This window comes from Phasianus colchicus, chromosome 12, assembly GCF_987193195.1.
Source record: "Phasianus colchicus chromosome 12, bPhaCol1.hap1.1, whole genome shotgun sequence".
Lineage (NCBI taxonomy): Eukaryota > Metazoa > Chordata > Aves > Galliformes > Phasianidae > Phasianus > Phasianus colchicus.
The window spans coordinates 4,214,781-4,229,594 of NC_143447.1; the positions used below are offsets into that span (position 1 = coordinate 4,214,781).

Here is a 14,814-nt window from a genome sequence, read left to right on the forward strand (position 1 = left end):
CGTTGCTGCACAATTACACAGGTTCCTCTTTTCTTTCTTTCTAGACAAAGTGCCTCCCATTGTTTCTCCCTTCCATTTTTCCACTTGATTTTATTGTTATTGCTTATTGATCATCATTCTAATTTGTCTCTCTACTTTCCATTTGTTTCATTTTGAATTTTGGGGGTTGTGATGGGGAAAATAGAGAATTATAATTCATATTCCATATAAGCATGTCTGTAATATGACCTGAGATGATTTCAGTGCTGTTAGAGACACCTTTTTTTGTCTCAGTATCTTACCTTGGTCTTTTCCCTTGCATGCTGTCTTACATGGTGATGCTTTGAAATAAGAAATTTTTTCTTATAATAGGATTTCACACAGACAGCACTCATCCATTTTTTGGTCTTTTTCTGTTCCCACCTACTTTTTTTTTTTCTTTCTAATATCTTCTACAGCTCCAGAAATAGTGAACTATGAACCACTGGGGCTGGCTGCAGATATGTGGTAAGCTTCTAACTTCTTTTCCAGGTTGCTCTCCTGACAATTTTTCCTACTCTTCTCTGAAGGGAATCTTATTCTACTGCAACAAATTAAGCAAAACAAAATTAAGTGTAATGATTACATATTATTTGTTCTGTCATTCCATTTTTTTATGAATTACTTTTACTGAAAAGATAACTGGTTAACTTCTTCAAAATTACAGTGAAAAATTTGAATAATGGCCATTATAGAGTTAACAGTTCGCCACTGTCCACTGCTGTGGAGCACTCTCAAAAGAAAACATGTTCCTGCAGTGCCTGTGACAGCTTTATTTATAAGAGCACTGCATGCAGAGGAGACCTGTGTACTAATCTGATCTGCTGAGAATGCAGCCAGAAGAAGTCACCCCAAACAAAATACCCTTCCTACTGTTTCTGTGTATTTCTGGTAGGTACTGTGGTAAATATCTCCCAGAAATAAGTGATTTCAGATATCCACAAAACATGAGTATTGGTGTAAAATTCACATTTTCAATGAAAGTATCTTTTAGATAATGGCTGTTATCTAAAATAATGAGAGCTTTCCTGCTTGTATTGCAGTACTGTAGCCATTTCTGTATTGTATATGTTGAAAAGAATACAGATAGTGCAGAAGCTTTGCAATTAATCTCCTTTGTTTTTCAGGAGCATAGGAGTCATCACCTACATACTGTGAGTACAGACAATTCATTCATTAATGTAGAAGTGTTCCTAAAGCTCTAATGCACTAATGCTACAGAACAGCTTTTCCTTCAGTCAATCAAGAAAGGAGCTGCACACACATACTCTAATGGAAAAACTTATTCCTCAGCTTTTTCAAATTTTAAAATAGAGCATAAAAAAAATTAAGAGGGACATTATGACCAGATGAAGAACAACTGGCTCTGAAGTTGTTGGGCATTTCAGGTTCCTATAAGATCTCATCAGTACGATCTGATAGAGGACAGAAAAGCCCGAGCATGTTGGTTGGACATAGAGTAGTTGAAGTACCAGTGTGTGGAGAGAATAGAAACATAAAGTATAATAGCAGCATTTACAAGCAGAGTTATTTCTGGTGAAAACAGAGAAGTTTGAAACTGCTTGTAAAGGCAGCAGTTTAGTTTATATAAATATGGTCACCCATATTCAAAATGAAGAATTTAAGCTGAAATAGGAGCAGAGGTGGTTGATCCAGGAAGTAGGAATGCTGCTCATCTGCAGCATTAAAAAGGGCTTCTTAAAGGTAGAGGGGCAAAGGCTGGCTGGGAATATCACCACAGTCAGTAAGCACAAGAAAAAATGCTTATGAGAAACGCATGTAAACTCTAATAAATGAGATTCTATTGACATATTGGAAGCAAGTAGTCGAGACAGTTTTAAGATGGAGCTTGACAATTTGTGGAACTGCTTCTTTCACAAGTTTCCTGTGGTTTATGAAAGCTGTGTTCTTGTCACCTTCTTTTCGACTAACTGAAACGGAGCAATAGCTTAAGAGGGAGGGTGGAGAACCTGTTAAGAAATGAGATTGACTGTGCCTATGGGGCAGACTTTACAGCATCAAAAACAGCTGGAGAGCTTCATTTGTGTTGCCTTACTGTGCCAGCAATGTCAGTGTCATTATATGATTAAAGCAGGAGAGGAAACTTTTCTGTGCTCAAATGCTTATTCTGTGAGTGAAGCTGTGGTAGCTGGGGACTGGGTTGAATGACACACATGATCCTATGTCTTCTTCTGCTTACCTCTGAATCCCTGGTCAACTTGATAGTGAAAGTAAAGACAAAGTAAAAGATCTGTATAGCAGTTTTTTATTCAAACCCTCACTTTAGATCACAGGAGTTTGCCATGGTCCTATTTTGAGCCTGCTGCATCCTGAAGCTTTGCTATCAAAACAAGGCACAGGAGATGAGTTTAATAGTCCAGACAACTTTAAACAGGAATGAAATAAATTTGCTCATTATAAATAAAATTTCCTATAAACCAGATTTGCATGCCTTCATGTTCAGAGGAGTGGAAGGCAGGGTAGGAGGAGTCTGCAATGAACCTGCTCTGACATTTGAATTTTGTGGAGAAAAGGTTAATAGTCATGAAAGATGAAAGTTGTCAAGTCACAGCTGAGAGAGACAGAGTAGACAAATCAAAATGAAAGCTTTTTCTGTCTAAATAAATGCTACTGAATGCCATTTTATTATAATACCTCTATTATATCCATACAGTTGGAGGAAAGTGCCAAGAGAATGCAATCTTGCATTGATCAGAAACGGTTGGATTCTATCTCAACTGAAGTTCCATAGTGAATTCCTTTTAATGAGCTGTGTGCCCATTCCTCCATACAGGGTTGACCTCTAGCGAGGCCACACCTGATTTCTGGTCACACACTGTATTGTGATTCCATCTGAGAAACATCTCCTGGCTGAACTTACTGCACAGGGAACTTGTCAGTAGCTTTGCAGACAGAAAATTGCAGGCAGGATTTTTCCTACCTGATGAAAATGAATGGAAATACAAATTTGTCTGCTTGACCTGACAGAAGCTTCTGGCTGGTAGTGTTTGTGGAGTCATAGTGACAGATGCTCTCCTCAGCTGAAGCTTTTCCTGTTTTGACAAACTGTGACTTCAGTGAGATATTCAGAATGGGAGAATCTGTGCATGTCTATCTGAGCACTCAGTGCTGCCCTAGAGACTTTCAGAATGAGTCTGATTCAGAATCACAGATGCTGGACCTGTTATTTCCCAAGTGGCATGGCTGCTACAATACAGAGATCCACAGATGTCCTCAGGGTATAGTACACAGCCACTGTAATTGAATTAGGGGACCTATTTCCTACTGATTCTTTTTTATGGTTTATCTAGGCTTAGTGGTGCATCACCTTTCCTTGGAGAAACTAAACAAGAAACGCTCGCTAACATCACAGCTGTGAATTATGAATTCGACGAAGAGTTTTTCAGCAATACCAGTGACCTGGCAAAAGATTTTATTCGGAAACTCCTGGTGAAAGATACACGGTAAGTGAAAACTCAGAATTGTTCATTGGTGTCTTAGATAAATCTGTGAAACAGCCTCCTGTTGCAATCTGCAAAGCCTTCCCTGCAGTGTGTGTTGCCATTCAGTGGCAAGATGGTAGGCAGAGTTCTGCTGCTGTGCCCACAGTGAATCACAGCATCCGCAAACTCTAACAAAAGGAACCGAAATCTCCTTTGTTAAATTTCAATTTCATGACTGCATTTTCTCCAAAGTCAAAATGGTACAACAATGTGTAGGTAAAGGGCTGAAAATGGTATGCAAAATCTTTAGTTCTAGGTAACTACCACTCCAGTATTTCAATCTACTGTGAACTGCCTGCAAGGACATGACACAATCCTGTAATATGTTCCCTGTGGTCCAAGAACACTTTGTTTTTACATCTGCTCCTACTGGCATAGTTCTTTTTGTCTCTATGCATCCACTACAATCACCCAGGATTTGCATGACAGCTATTCAGAGCTTTATTCTCAGTCCTTGGGAACCACGGTCTTTTAAATGTGTTTCTTTCTTTTAATAAAGGGCACACAGAAGTAGCATCTCCTTCCCCTTAACCCTGATCATCCCAGAGGGAAGTCAGGCTGTTGCAGTTCTTTCTAGTGGCTTCATTAGGATAAAAGAATGATATTAGAAAGAGGCAAGCTGTTGGGTCAAGCCCGAGGAATTGCAGCAGTCTTAGAATAGGTTAGAGTAGGTGGGGTTTGATGAGAGGCTAGCACAGGTCTAGCAACCTCCTTATAAAAAAGACAAGTCAGGCACATTGATATTTGTCACATGTTATTGAGCAATGTGGTGCTTCTGCCTTTGATTCTGAATGGTGATAGGGTGCTGTTCACTGGGCTGCTACACTGCAGGAAGAAGTTAGGATCGATCATGTTGGATAAGATTTGAAGTATTCCTCTCAAATTCTATTTTCAGGAAATGGCAGGAATGATGTCCTGTTGCACTCTAGAAGACACTTTTGATATAATTAACATTGTATACCATGATTCAGAGACAGTCATATTAAAGGTATATAGAAATAATTTATTCTCTAAGCCTGTAGGATGAATAATATCACTTTTTATAAGAGAGTACACAAAAATACAGATTTCAGTCAAGAAGGAATTAAAATTGTCTGGAATGGGGATGGCTTCTTACTGAACATTTACTGGTAAACACACAAACAGCATGCCTTGGGAAAAACATAATGCTGAGATTTCAGTATTAGGCCTGAAGTTATCTTGATAAATGCTTTACTGCTTATACATAGGCAAAGAGAAGGCTAATGGACTTGTGTGCAAGGTATTTCTCACTCAAATCTGTACTTTTTGTATTTCTTTTTTTGTTTATTTTTTTTAGGAAACGTCTTACAATTCAGGAAGCTCTGTCTCATCCGTGGATAACGGTAAGACCAGATAAAAAAGGAGATCTTGCTTTTTGCTGTGAGCTGAGCAGAGATAATGTTCTCACTCTTATTGATGTGTTAATTGGAAATCTGACCTCTGTGTAGCTAGAGACCATTGACATCTGAAAGAGGAGATGTACTGGGAGGAAATTGGTTGGGTCTGACTGAATCTTGGGATTTCTGCAAACCTTACTCATGACTTTTTATTATTGTAGTTTTCAAAAAGAGGAGAACAAAGCTTTGATGTTTGTTGCATGTACAGTGTCCTACATTAGACTGTGCTTTGCATTTTTTCATCCTTCTCTGTTTGCATGGTAAGCACTATATCCCAGATTTAGTGCTTTCTTGAGTTGGGAGTTGATCACAGCCAGTGTGGAAATATAATTTACCTCAGAATGTAATGTAACTGTGTGTACCACATGTGTTGATTTGCTGACTTTTGTGTCTGAATGGATTTTTTCATCATAAATGTTGCTTGTGTTTGTGGATGCGTAAATCTCATATAGAAAATACCTTTGGATAATCTCAGCATGCACAGTGATCCAGTTTTTGCTCCGCACTGCAAAAAGCACTGAGTGGACCCTTTTCAGGACTGTTGTTTTTCCTCTTACAAATATTGATATTTTTGAGAATGACTGATTAAAACATTAACAACAAAAGAAACTGAGGCCCTGGTACTTCAACTTACCATGTTGGAATGAATGCACATTGCTTACTACATTCATTTTTTCCTGTTGTTTTGTTGGTTTGTTTTTTTTTTAATTGAACGTGTGAAGGAAAATCTGTGGGAGAAAAGAATCTCCCACAGATTGGAAATTCAGGCTGCATCCTTTGTGTAGAGTTTGAATTACTGCACTGTCTTGTAAATGTCCAGTAATATTGGTTCCTCTATCTGAAGACTCACCAGCTGAAGGAAGAAACAAAAGTCGAAGAAAACAAGAAGGCTGAGAACACACAGCTCAAGACAAAACGACTGAGAGAGTACACCATAAAATGCCATTCAAGTATGCCTCCTAATAACACCTACATCAACTTTGAGCGCTTTGCCCAAGTAGTAGAAGACATTTCATTTATGGAACGAGAGGTCACCACTTTGGCTGCATCCCATGATTCTCTGCAGGAGGACATTGATGCTCTGGTTTCCATTTATAATGAGAAAGAAGCTTGGTATAAAGAAGAAAATGAAAGTGTGAGGCATAAGCTGTCTCAGCTTAAGTATGAATTCCGCAAAACTGAATCCCTGAAAAGACATCTACAAGATGATATCAAGACTGTAGGTGCCAGTCTTACAGTCATAACTGGGAAATATGCTGCTCTGCAGAGTCAGTATGAATCTCTCAGTCAAGAGCTTTCTGAGGATCTTAAGTGGATACAGGATTTGATGAGTAATTTTCAGCTGGAAAATGGAAATGAAGCCTGTGTGAATGGAAACTTTGACTCTGTTTTCAACAAAGACATCAACGAATCCCTAACGGACCTATTAAACAGATCATGCTGTGAAGAATTCCTTGCAGGGCTGAATCTTAGTGTAGCAGAATCAAATCAGTAATGTTCTACATCAGGTTTCATGCAGGCTTTGCTGCCTCTCTCAGTGTACAACAGTAAAAAAAAAAAAATAATAATGTTTCAGTGCATAATCTCTACACACAAAAACATTACCTAGAACTGAAACAGAAATTCTGATGCGTTGCACAAGTTGCTGACCAAAACCATAAATTCCCAGTGCTAAAGTTTGTAGTGTTAAGTTCTTTCCCATGCTTGGTGTCTGAACTTACAGGAACTGGGTTATCACTGTAGTATGGACCACAGCTAACCCTGCATCCTTTTGCATTTCCTATGTCATACTTCATCATATATTACAATTCCTGAAGTTCTCTAAGTAATGAATGCAGAGAAGAGAGTTCAGTCTGTATTTACTGGGCTGGGTGCCTAGAAACCAATAAAGAATGAATGATAGCATCTCCATTTGGATGAAAGAAATAGTCACGTAGAGCTGCTGTGGGCAGTCCTACAGAGCAGATGGGAGAAGTATTTGCAAAGGTTAAATTTGTGCTGTAACATGAAGTAAATGAAGTAGCAGTTTAGTATGTGGAAATTCTCTGTGAGAATGGCTGCTGCTGAAGAACAGTTAAAATCAGGCTTTTCAAGATGAAGTTTTTAGGCCTGTAATTCAGATTGGGATCTTCTGCCATCAGGTGTTAGCTAATGATTAATTCTTCAGTTCAAAATTCAGTGAAGTTTCATGTCCCATACCAAAGAAACTTACTCCAAAGACAGAATTATGAGTTTGTAATGAACTGATCAAATTACCGTGTATATCATTTTGCAGTGCCAATATTAAAATGTGAGTGATGATAAGCAGTAACATACATGTCTGATTTGCTTTCTACGCTAAGGATAATGAGACAGAACCACAACTAATTTAATATGCCATGTGGGATTGACGACTAACGTTCTTGCTGTGAAGTTGCTTTTTTTTTTTTTAAGTTTTAGAAAGTAAGAAAAAAGTTGGCCCAAACTTGAATCCTGACTTGTGTTTCAAAGATTTCAACTGATTATACTGTGTACTCACAGATGTACTTTGAATCATTTTTTAGACCCAGTAAATTGTTCTTTATGCAGATGGCAATTCTTCCTTGATTATGTAGTCAGTGACAAAAAAAGGAACTGTGGGGCTTTTTTGTACTGGGAAGAGTTGTTGGGCAGCTACTTTATGTCCTCTTTGCTTAGCTATTTGAATTTGTTTCAAGATAACTGTTACACAGATACAGGAATTACAGAGGTAGTAGCCAGGCTTCCCTGTATCCGTGCTCAGGTCCATCTCAAAATGTATTAGAAGGGGAGAATTTAATGATCTTACTGAATTTGAACCGCTGTTGTTCATAACATTGTTACCTACTTTGAGATAAAAATGATAAAAGCATACTTTGATCCAGTTTGTGTAGGGTACTTTGAATCTGTCACTGTCATTGTGAAGACATACAGAGGCTGGTGGAAATGAAGGGTCCTGGAAACAGTTGCTCAACAGGGGTGATGCTGACACTGTTATGGTACTTGGAGGATGGAGCATGCTCTGTGGCATCTTGCTTTGCACAAGAGGTAAAATTTTAGATAGCCAGGAGATGTCCCTCACATGCTGATGCTGTTGGCCAGGGACTTTTGGACTCCAGAGTGCCAAGCAGTATTGGAAACATTAACTGTCTCAGCTTTTGATTGGCCCTGAAGGCTTCAGTCATCATTTCTGCAGGCTCCTTGGAGCTACAAGACGCAGAAGATGCTGTCCAGACAAACTGGAACATCAGACTTTCTTTTGTTGTTGTTAAAGAGTTTCAACTCTTCAGAAGTAACTTAAAGACTACTGAGAGTATCTGCATAAAAGACCCTCAGTGAAGAGTCTGTCTGCCTTCCCTCAGCTGTCATCTCACATCCTCTGATTTGTGTAGATTTTCTTGAGGACAAATGCACTGACATGATGAGAAGGAACATGAAATGAGGCCACTCTGTTCCTGAGCGTTTGGGTGAGGTCAATATTTTTGTGACTCAGTCCTTGAGGTCAGTGCTCTCTGGGCTGAAGGAGGTAAATAACACACTGTTTTTGAGAAGGTGTTCTGATGATTGAGAAGATGACAGGGTCATTGTTTGCATGCTGCTCAGCAATTGAGAGATAGTTATTAACAGCTGGGAGCAGTGTGAAGCAAGCTATTTCGATTTGGCGGTGGCTCTGCTACCAAAAGGGCACTCAGAAAACCGTTATATAGCTGACATTTAGACTGTGACATTTTTTCCACTTCAGACTGATTCTACAAGGTTTTGTTGTACCATGCTAGCTATTTGCAGCATGGGGAAATGCACTCAGTGCTTATGTGTCCCTGTGGTGGGGGGACACCCAGGAGTGCTGTGTTCATCTAAATGGGAAAGGAGCCTAGCTGATTACTTGGCTCTGACTTGCACAAATGTTATACCCTTAGCGTCTGAGCAGAAAAGTGAGTTTGTTGTCTCATAAACGCTGCTTTGCTGGAAAATTTTCAGTGGTCCTTTTTCCACTCTCCTTTGGTACTCCTTCTCTTTCAGCTGTCTGCCTTGATTGCATTCTAGTCCAGTTCAGTGTAAGTATTTCTGGATTGCTGCTCCCTACATAAGCAAATCAAATCTGCTAAAATGGTGGTGACTCTCTAAACTCCATAACAGTTGAAGAGCTGTCTCCCATCCTCTTTTCTTTTACCAGATCTAGTATTGAACTTTGTTTTTGTCATTCCCAAATACAATTGTCTGGCCTATGCATACGTTGATGTGGTTTTGGATTTGAAAGGTACTTCATTTTTAGCATCTGCAGAATATCTGTTTGTTAACACCAGGGTGACATCCCTAAATACTGGACACATGTCTGAATTCTTGTGTGTATACATCTTTAATTGCTTTCCTCCTCCTCTCCTGCCCCTTGCCATGTAACCAGATATTGCAGTTTTTTCCTCATGCATTTACTGATGAGGTGCCAGGGACTTGTGCTCTCATATTCTGAGGATGGTTAAAGCACAAAGACTAAGCTGTCTTCAGATATGCTGGAGTGTATGTCTTGGTAACTAATATTAAATGACAGCTAAACTTTTTAGTTTTTATATTTTCAGCAAAACATCTTGGAATGAGATTGGTGGAAGGGATTGGAGCTGACAAATAGAGAGCTGGGATTGTTTGGTATCAAGAGGAGGCCTGGGGAGTGCTTATCAATCTGTGCAACTACCTCGTGGGAGAAAAGAGACTGAGCCAGGCTTTCTCTGGTGTTATCCAGTGACAGGACAAAGGGCACAAACTGAAATAAGGAAATTCCGTGTAAATACTGAAAAATCAAACAAACTTGTTTACTGTAAGAGAAGTCAGACACTGGAATATGTTGCCCAGAGTGGCTGTGAGTCCCCACCTTTTGACACCAGAGTGAGACATGGTTCAGGGCAAGCATCATCTGAGAAATAGTCTCTAGATAAACTGAAATACCCAACACTGGACGTTAGGAGAAGGCTCTAATATATCTTTGGACAGCGTCCTTGTAGGGGGTCAAATGTGAAAAAAAGAAGTGAAAATTCTGAAAGTAGCATGAGACCCAATAGTGTGATGGTGCTGGGTTTAGTCCTACTCTGCCATCACCCCTGAGAAAGCTCTGGGCAGCAGTGCTGTTCCTGTGCTCATAGTAGCTCCACCTCCTTTCCAATAGGCACGTGTAGAGCTTTTTGTTAACTCTCTCAGTGCCTTCCTGAATGATGTGAATAAAGGCCAGCTGAAGTGAGCTCCAGTCAGAGGAAATCAAGGTGTTGCAGTGAGTGGCTTTGCAAAGCGAAAGCATTGCCTTAGCATCCTCTAGTCACTGTAGTTATCTCCCTCTTCTACTTGGCTGTCATGCATTCTGTCCTTGGGCTGCTAAGGCTGTTCCAGGCTGTTTGCTTGTGTTTTTCTGGGGATCATAATGAAGCAGCAGGCAGAAGTGGAAGCTGAAGCAAAGCCTGTGCCCTGCACTGCACCCTTTGTGCCAGGCTGAGGGGCTAGAAGTGAGCACAGCACTCAGGGCAGCTGCAGACTGCTGACTGTGAAGGAGTTTTAGGGTTTTGTTTGAAATCAAGGGTATGGATCCCTTGACTGGACAGGGATGGGCAGGGTGGGATCTGATTTAATATTTTCTTCTGCTTATACCTGTACGAATCCACAGCTTTCCCAACGTTATTTTCAGCCAGCTTCAAGGAATAAGGAGAATCTTATGCATTTCATGCATCAAAGGGAGCCATGCAATAAAATTGCCATCTCTTATCTTCCAGCCATTGGACAAGCAGCAAGCTTTGGTACGGCGAGAATCTGTTGTTAACATGGAAAGCTTCAAAAGGCAGTATGCCAGAAGGCGGTGGAAGGTATGGCAAGCAGCTTCTCACCCTGCTTGTGTAGGGCTGATGGGGATCTGCAGGCAAGGCAGAGCTTACACATGTAAAATTGTAAGATGTCTTAGACGAATGAAATGTATTTTGATGTGTCTGTATTGGTGTTTTCATATTCTCATTCTTTCTTCTGTTTACTTACAGCTTTCTTACAGCATTGTCTCCTTATGCAACCACTTATCTCGTTCTCTGGTGAAAAAGGTTCTAATTCAGGATGAATGTTTGGTAGGTACATTCTTGAAAGGGAAAAAAATGAAATTTTACTGTGGATTGAAATTTGCAAGACATTAATGGTTTGGGGTGAGAAACTGGGCATCCTTTGTATGCTGTTAATGCTACTGTAAGTTGTGTTATGCCAGAAATGCTGAGAAAGGAGAAACAGTGACTGCAAACCTTACAGGTGCTAGCCACATTTATTTTACATAAGAGCAGCTTGGAGGCTGCACATTGTTTGGATATGACAGCAGTGACTGACCTGTCCAACTGAGAAATGAGCAAGTGTGGAGAAAGTCTGCACAGCCCTCATGACCAGCTGTGTGATGGGGGACCCTTCAGTGAGCATAACCTGCAATGAAACTGGTGTTTCTAGTACCTCTGCTTTTCTCTATAAATGATACACTGATTATATCAGACTATTTAGCAGCATGGTATCTCATTTATGTGACTGGAATACCATGGCCTTTTTATTTCAGAGAAACTGTGAAAGTGAAAGTGACAGCGAGGATCTTCTGCAAAGAGAAGCTGCTCATCAGAGGAAAAGCAGTATATCCTAGTGCAATGAGAATTCTACAGGCAAGAAACAGAGGAAACTTTCATCCATTCTGAAAAAAGCAGCTCTGACAGCAGCCCTTGCCTCACCGTCTGGATCCTTGGAATGATGCTTCTTACTTCTGAAATGACACCGACAGCTGGATAATGTTATTCATTGTCTTCTGAGCATTTTAGAAAATTGATGATCCAGATTTTCAGGGAAGTGCCACAGCACAGGCTCTACTGGAGTGCTTTTATATTTTGAGCTTTCTGTTGATATTTCAGTCTTTCTGATATCAACTTTACTCAGGATGCGGGCTTTCTGCTTGATGTACTTTTACTGCAGAATCGTTCACATTCTGCACAGTGATTAAATTTGTGTGTATTATTTCAGTCAGGGAAATTGTTATCGAGTCTTAAAGAATTTTCTTATGATTTTTGTATTTGTTAATAGCATAAATATTTGATAGCAGGTATGGCAGCTATTGATTGCTGTGGGCAGTACTCGCTCTGCTATTGCTGTCGTTGAAGAGAGAACCATTGTGCCACTGCACTCCATAACTTTGCCTTCACAAACCTGGCAGTCAGCAATTCTCTATTCCAATAAGAATTGTTCTGAAGCCATCATCTGGCTGATTGAAAGAGGACTAACACAGCTGCCACGGATAATGAGCACAGCCAAAAAAAAAAAAAAATCTGTACTGGCTTGGAGGTTGTTGTACACCAAGTAAAACATTTTTACAGAGTGATGGTGGGATCCTTCACCAAAACAGGGCACTTAGAAAAGCCCTAAGGAACGGCCAAAATAGTCTTTATTAGACTTTTTAATTATTTTAATTTGTTAGCAAATTGGAGATTCATTAACACCTAGCTACATAGGTGTCGTTTACACATAACCCAAACTGTATACGTTTGGGTTTTATTCAAAGAGTTTGCATTGAAAACTGAGCGAAGAAGCACTTTAATTTAGCTCCTTTCTGCTAGTAAGTTGCATCATTTTATCTACGTTAGTTTATATCAAATATGCTAGTATTATTCAGTTGGTACCAAAAAATGTGCACTGATGAGGCTATTTTTTTGTTGGAATATACTAGTTATTAAAAATCCATATTTACTTTGCCTTTAATATGTAAACTAAAAATTGCAAAACAAGCTTTCTAGAAAAAGCTGTAGATTGATAGGGAAGCCAATTTTGTTTGGTTTTATGGTGGTCACATTCAGGTTCAGGTTTTAGAGCTGAAGGTGGAAACCAGTGTTGAAAACTGGTATTGGGTTAATTTTGCCTGTCTTTCAGTTTCTTAGGAAGAAGGAAAATTATGCTACTTGTATTTATATTTTTGTATACTTGCTTAGGTAGAGGCTGAAAGGCAGTTGACAAGAAAGTACTTGTGTGAAAGGATGGAAATGTGCAAGAAGCATTGCAGAAGAGAGGCAGAAGGTAGGATCTGAGGGAAGAACAGTAATGTAAATTGAAGGAAGTAGAGAAGGGGCAAAAGCAGTGGGAAGGAAATAGGTAAAGGAGAAGGTGTGCAGGGAATTGGTGTGCAGGGAGGTGTGAACTGGGATTGAGAAGGTTGAAGGAAGGGAAGGAGAAAGTAGGTAGAGGAATTTGGGTATTTTTGTTTGATTGGTATTTGTTTGTTTGTTTCCCCCATCTCCACTGAAGATGAGGTCATTTTGGTGAAAAAAGGGAGTGTGAGATCTGTGCAGCTCCAGAATCTTTGGCCATCTTTTTTTTTCCTTTTTTCCCAATAGTTTTGGTTGTTCTGATAAACTGTACCTCACTGCAGGCAGCTGGATGATAGAAGTTTCAGATGGATCATCAGCCAGCCCGATATTTTTATGAACTCTATTTTAAATTGAGTGCTGTGGCAGTTTAACACGAGTTGAGGACCAGCTCTATTGCTGCTACCATGTTTTTTCTCCCCCTTAGCAAATTTGAGTGGCTCTTTGCACCCCAAGTAAGACTGAACCCACCCTTTCCTGTTCCCAGGCTTGGAGGTGTGATGTTTTTTAGTGATTGTGTTATCACTTTGTCAAACTGGGGTTATCTCAGTAGTTCTCTCCACCAACCCATACCCCAGATTAAGCATTAGAAAATGCATTAAACAAACAAGGAGTAGTCATAGGACATTGAGCTGTTGTACGTCTGTTGTTTTTTGTTTGTTTTCTTTTCCTTCCAAATTAATTCTCTTTGATCATTTAAGCTTTGAGACATTTTTCAGTGAAGTCAACACATTGCAGCATGACCTGGTTTGTTGGCAGCCACTCCTGTCCTGTTTCAGCATCAGCATGGCTGAGCAGAGTGCTGGGTTTGGATTATGCAGCAACATTAACTGTGGGACAGTGTTCCTACCATTTTTTTGTTTGTTTTCTTGTTTTCAACACACTTCTACAATGCTAAATGATCTTTTAAGTAGGCTAAAGTTTTTTGTTTTTTTTTAATTTAGGTCATTTGTTGTGTGTTTCAGTGTTTTGGAAATCTGGTCTTGTATTCATTTCTGTGAAGCACTTGATGATATGTCCTTGAAATTACTCTGAGCTGCGTGTATTATTCGCAGAGCTTTCAGAGTTCCAGAACTCTTCATGCCTTCTGAAATCCTGGCCTGAATCCCTTTTTCTGTTGAGGTAACCGGACGCAGGTTGCTGGACTTAAAATTCTTTTGCACTGTGAACCAATATCACAGGGACTGGTTGAAGCATCTGTTAGGCTTCCATGTAGTATGTTGTATTTTAGCAGACTGAGAAGAACAAGCTGCTTCTTCAGTGGAGCAGTTCCAATGTTTAAACCTTGGTTTTCATAAATTATGTGGTCTAGTTAAATGTTTTACATGCTCTCCTTGACATTGTGTGATTGAATGGAACGGGCTCTATACTTGTTGTCATATTTATACTTCACTTTTTTTGTGATGTTTTTTGTAATTGTGACAATTATACTTGTAATTTGAGCTTAACTTGTTTATATCATTCATTGTCCTGCAGGAATTGCGAACAAATTTTCATTATATTATTCACTTAGCTGCTTTTGGTATATATATCTAAAATATAGTAGCAGAAAAGAAAAAATATTCTTCAATGCTTGCAAAGCACTGCAGTAACATGTTCTGAGGGAGCAGCAATGGGAAAAGCTGTTCTGGTGTCAGGAGGGAATCTCCCAAACAAAACAACGACGTGTGTTCAGTGAGGGGCTGCCCAGTTCACCTGCTGGCTTCCCCTCACTGCACCAGTGCATTCCCTGGGTTATGGAAAACCAAATAAACTCAG

The 14,814-nt window shown here is 39.7% G+C and overlaps 1 protein-coding gene across 1 annotated transcript in view; it reads left to right on the top strand.

Moving 5' to 3' along the window:
- Positions 1-14,498, top strand: part of DAPK2 (death associated protein kinase 2) — a 45,854-nt gene extending 31,356 nt beyond the window's left edge. Inside the window, exons 7-13 of the mRNA XM_090148705.1 lie at positions 438-486; positions 1,146-1,172; positions 3,330-3,482; positions 4,840-4,885; positions 10,687-10,776; positions 10,945-11,025; positions 11,493-14,498. Of these exons, the coding sequence (XP_090004831.1) occupies positions 438-486; positions 1,146-1,172; positions 3,330-3,482; positions 4,840-4,885; positions 10,687-10,776; positions 10,945-11,025; positions 11,493-11,573 (527 nt within the window). The 3' untranslated portion in view covers positions 11,574-14,498. The remainder of the gene's footprint in view (positions 1-437; positions 487-1,145; positions 1,173-3,329; positions 3,483-4,839; positions 4,886-10,686; positions 10,777-10,944; positions 11,026-11,492) is intronic.
- Positions 14,499-14,814: the final 316 nt, after the last annotated feature.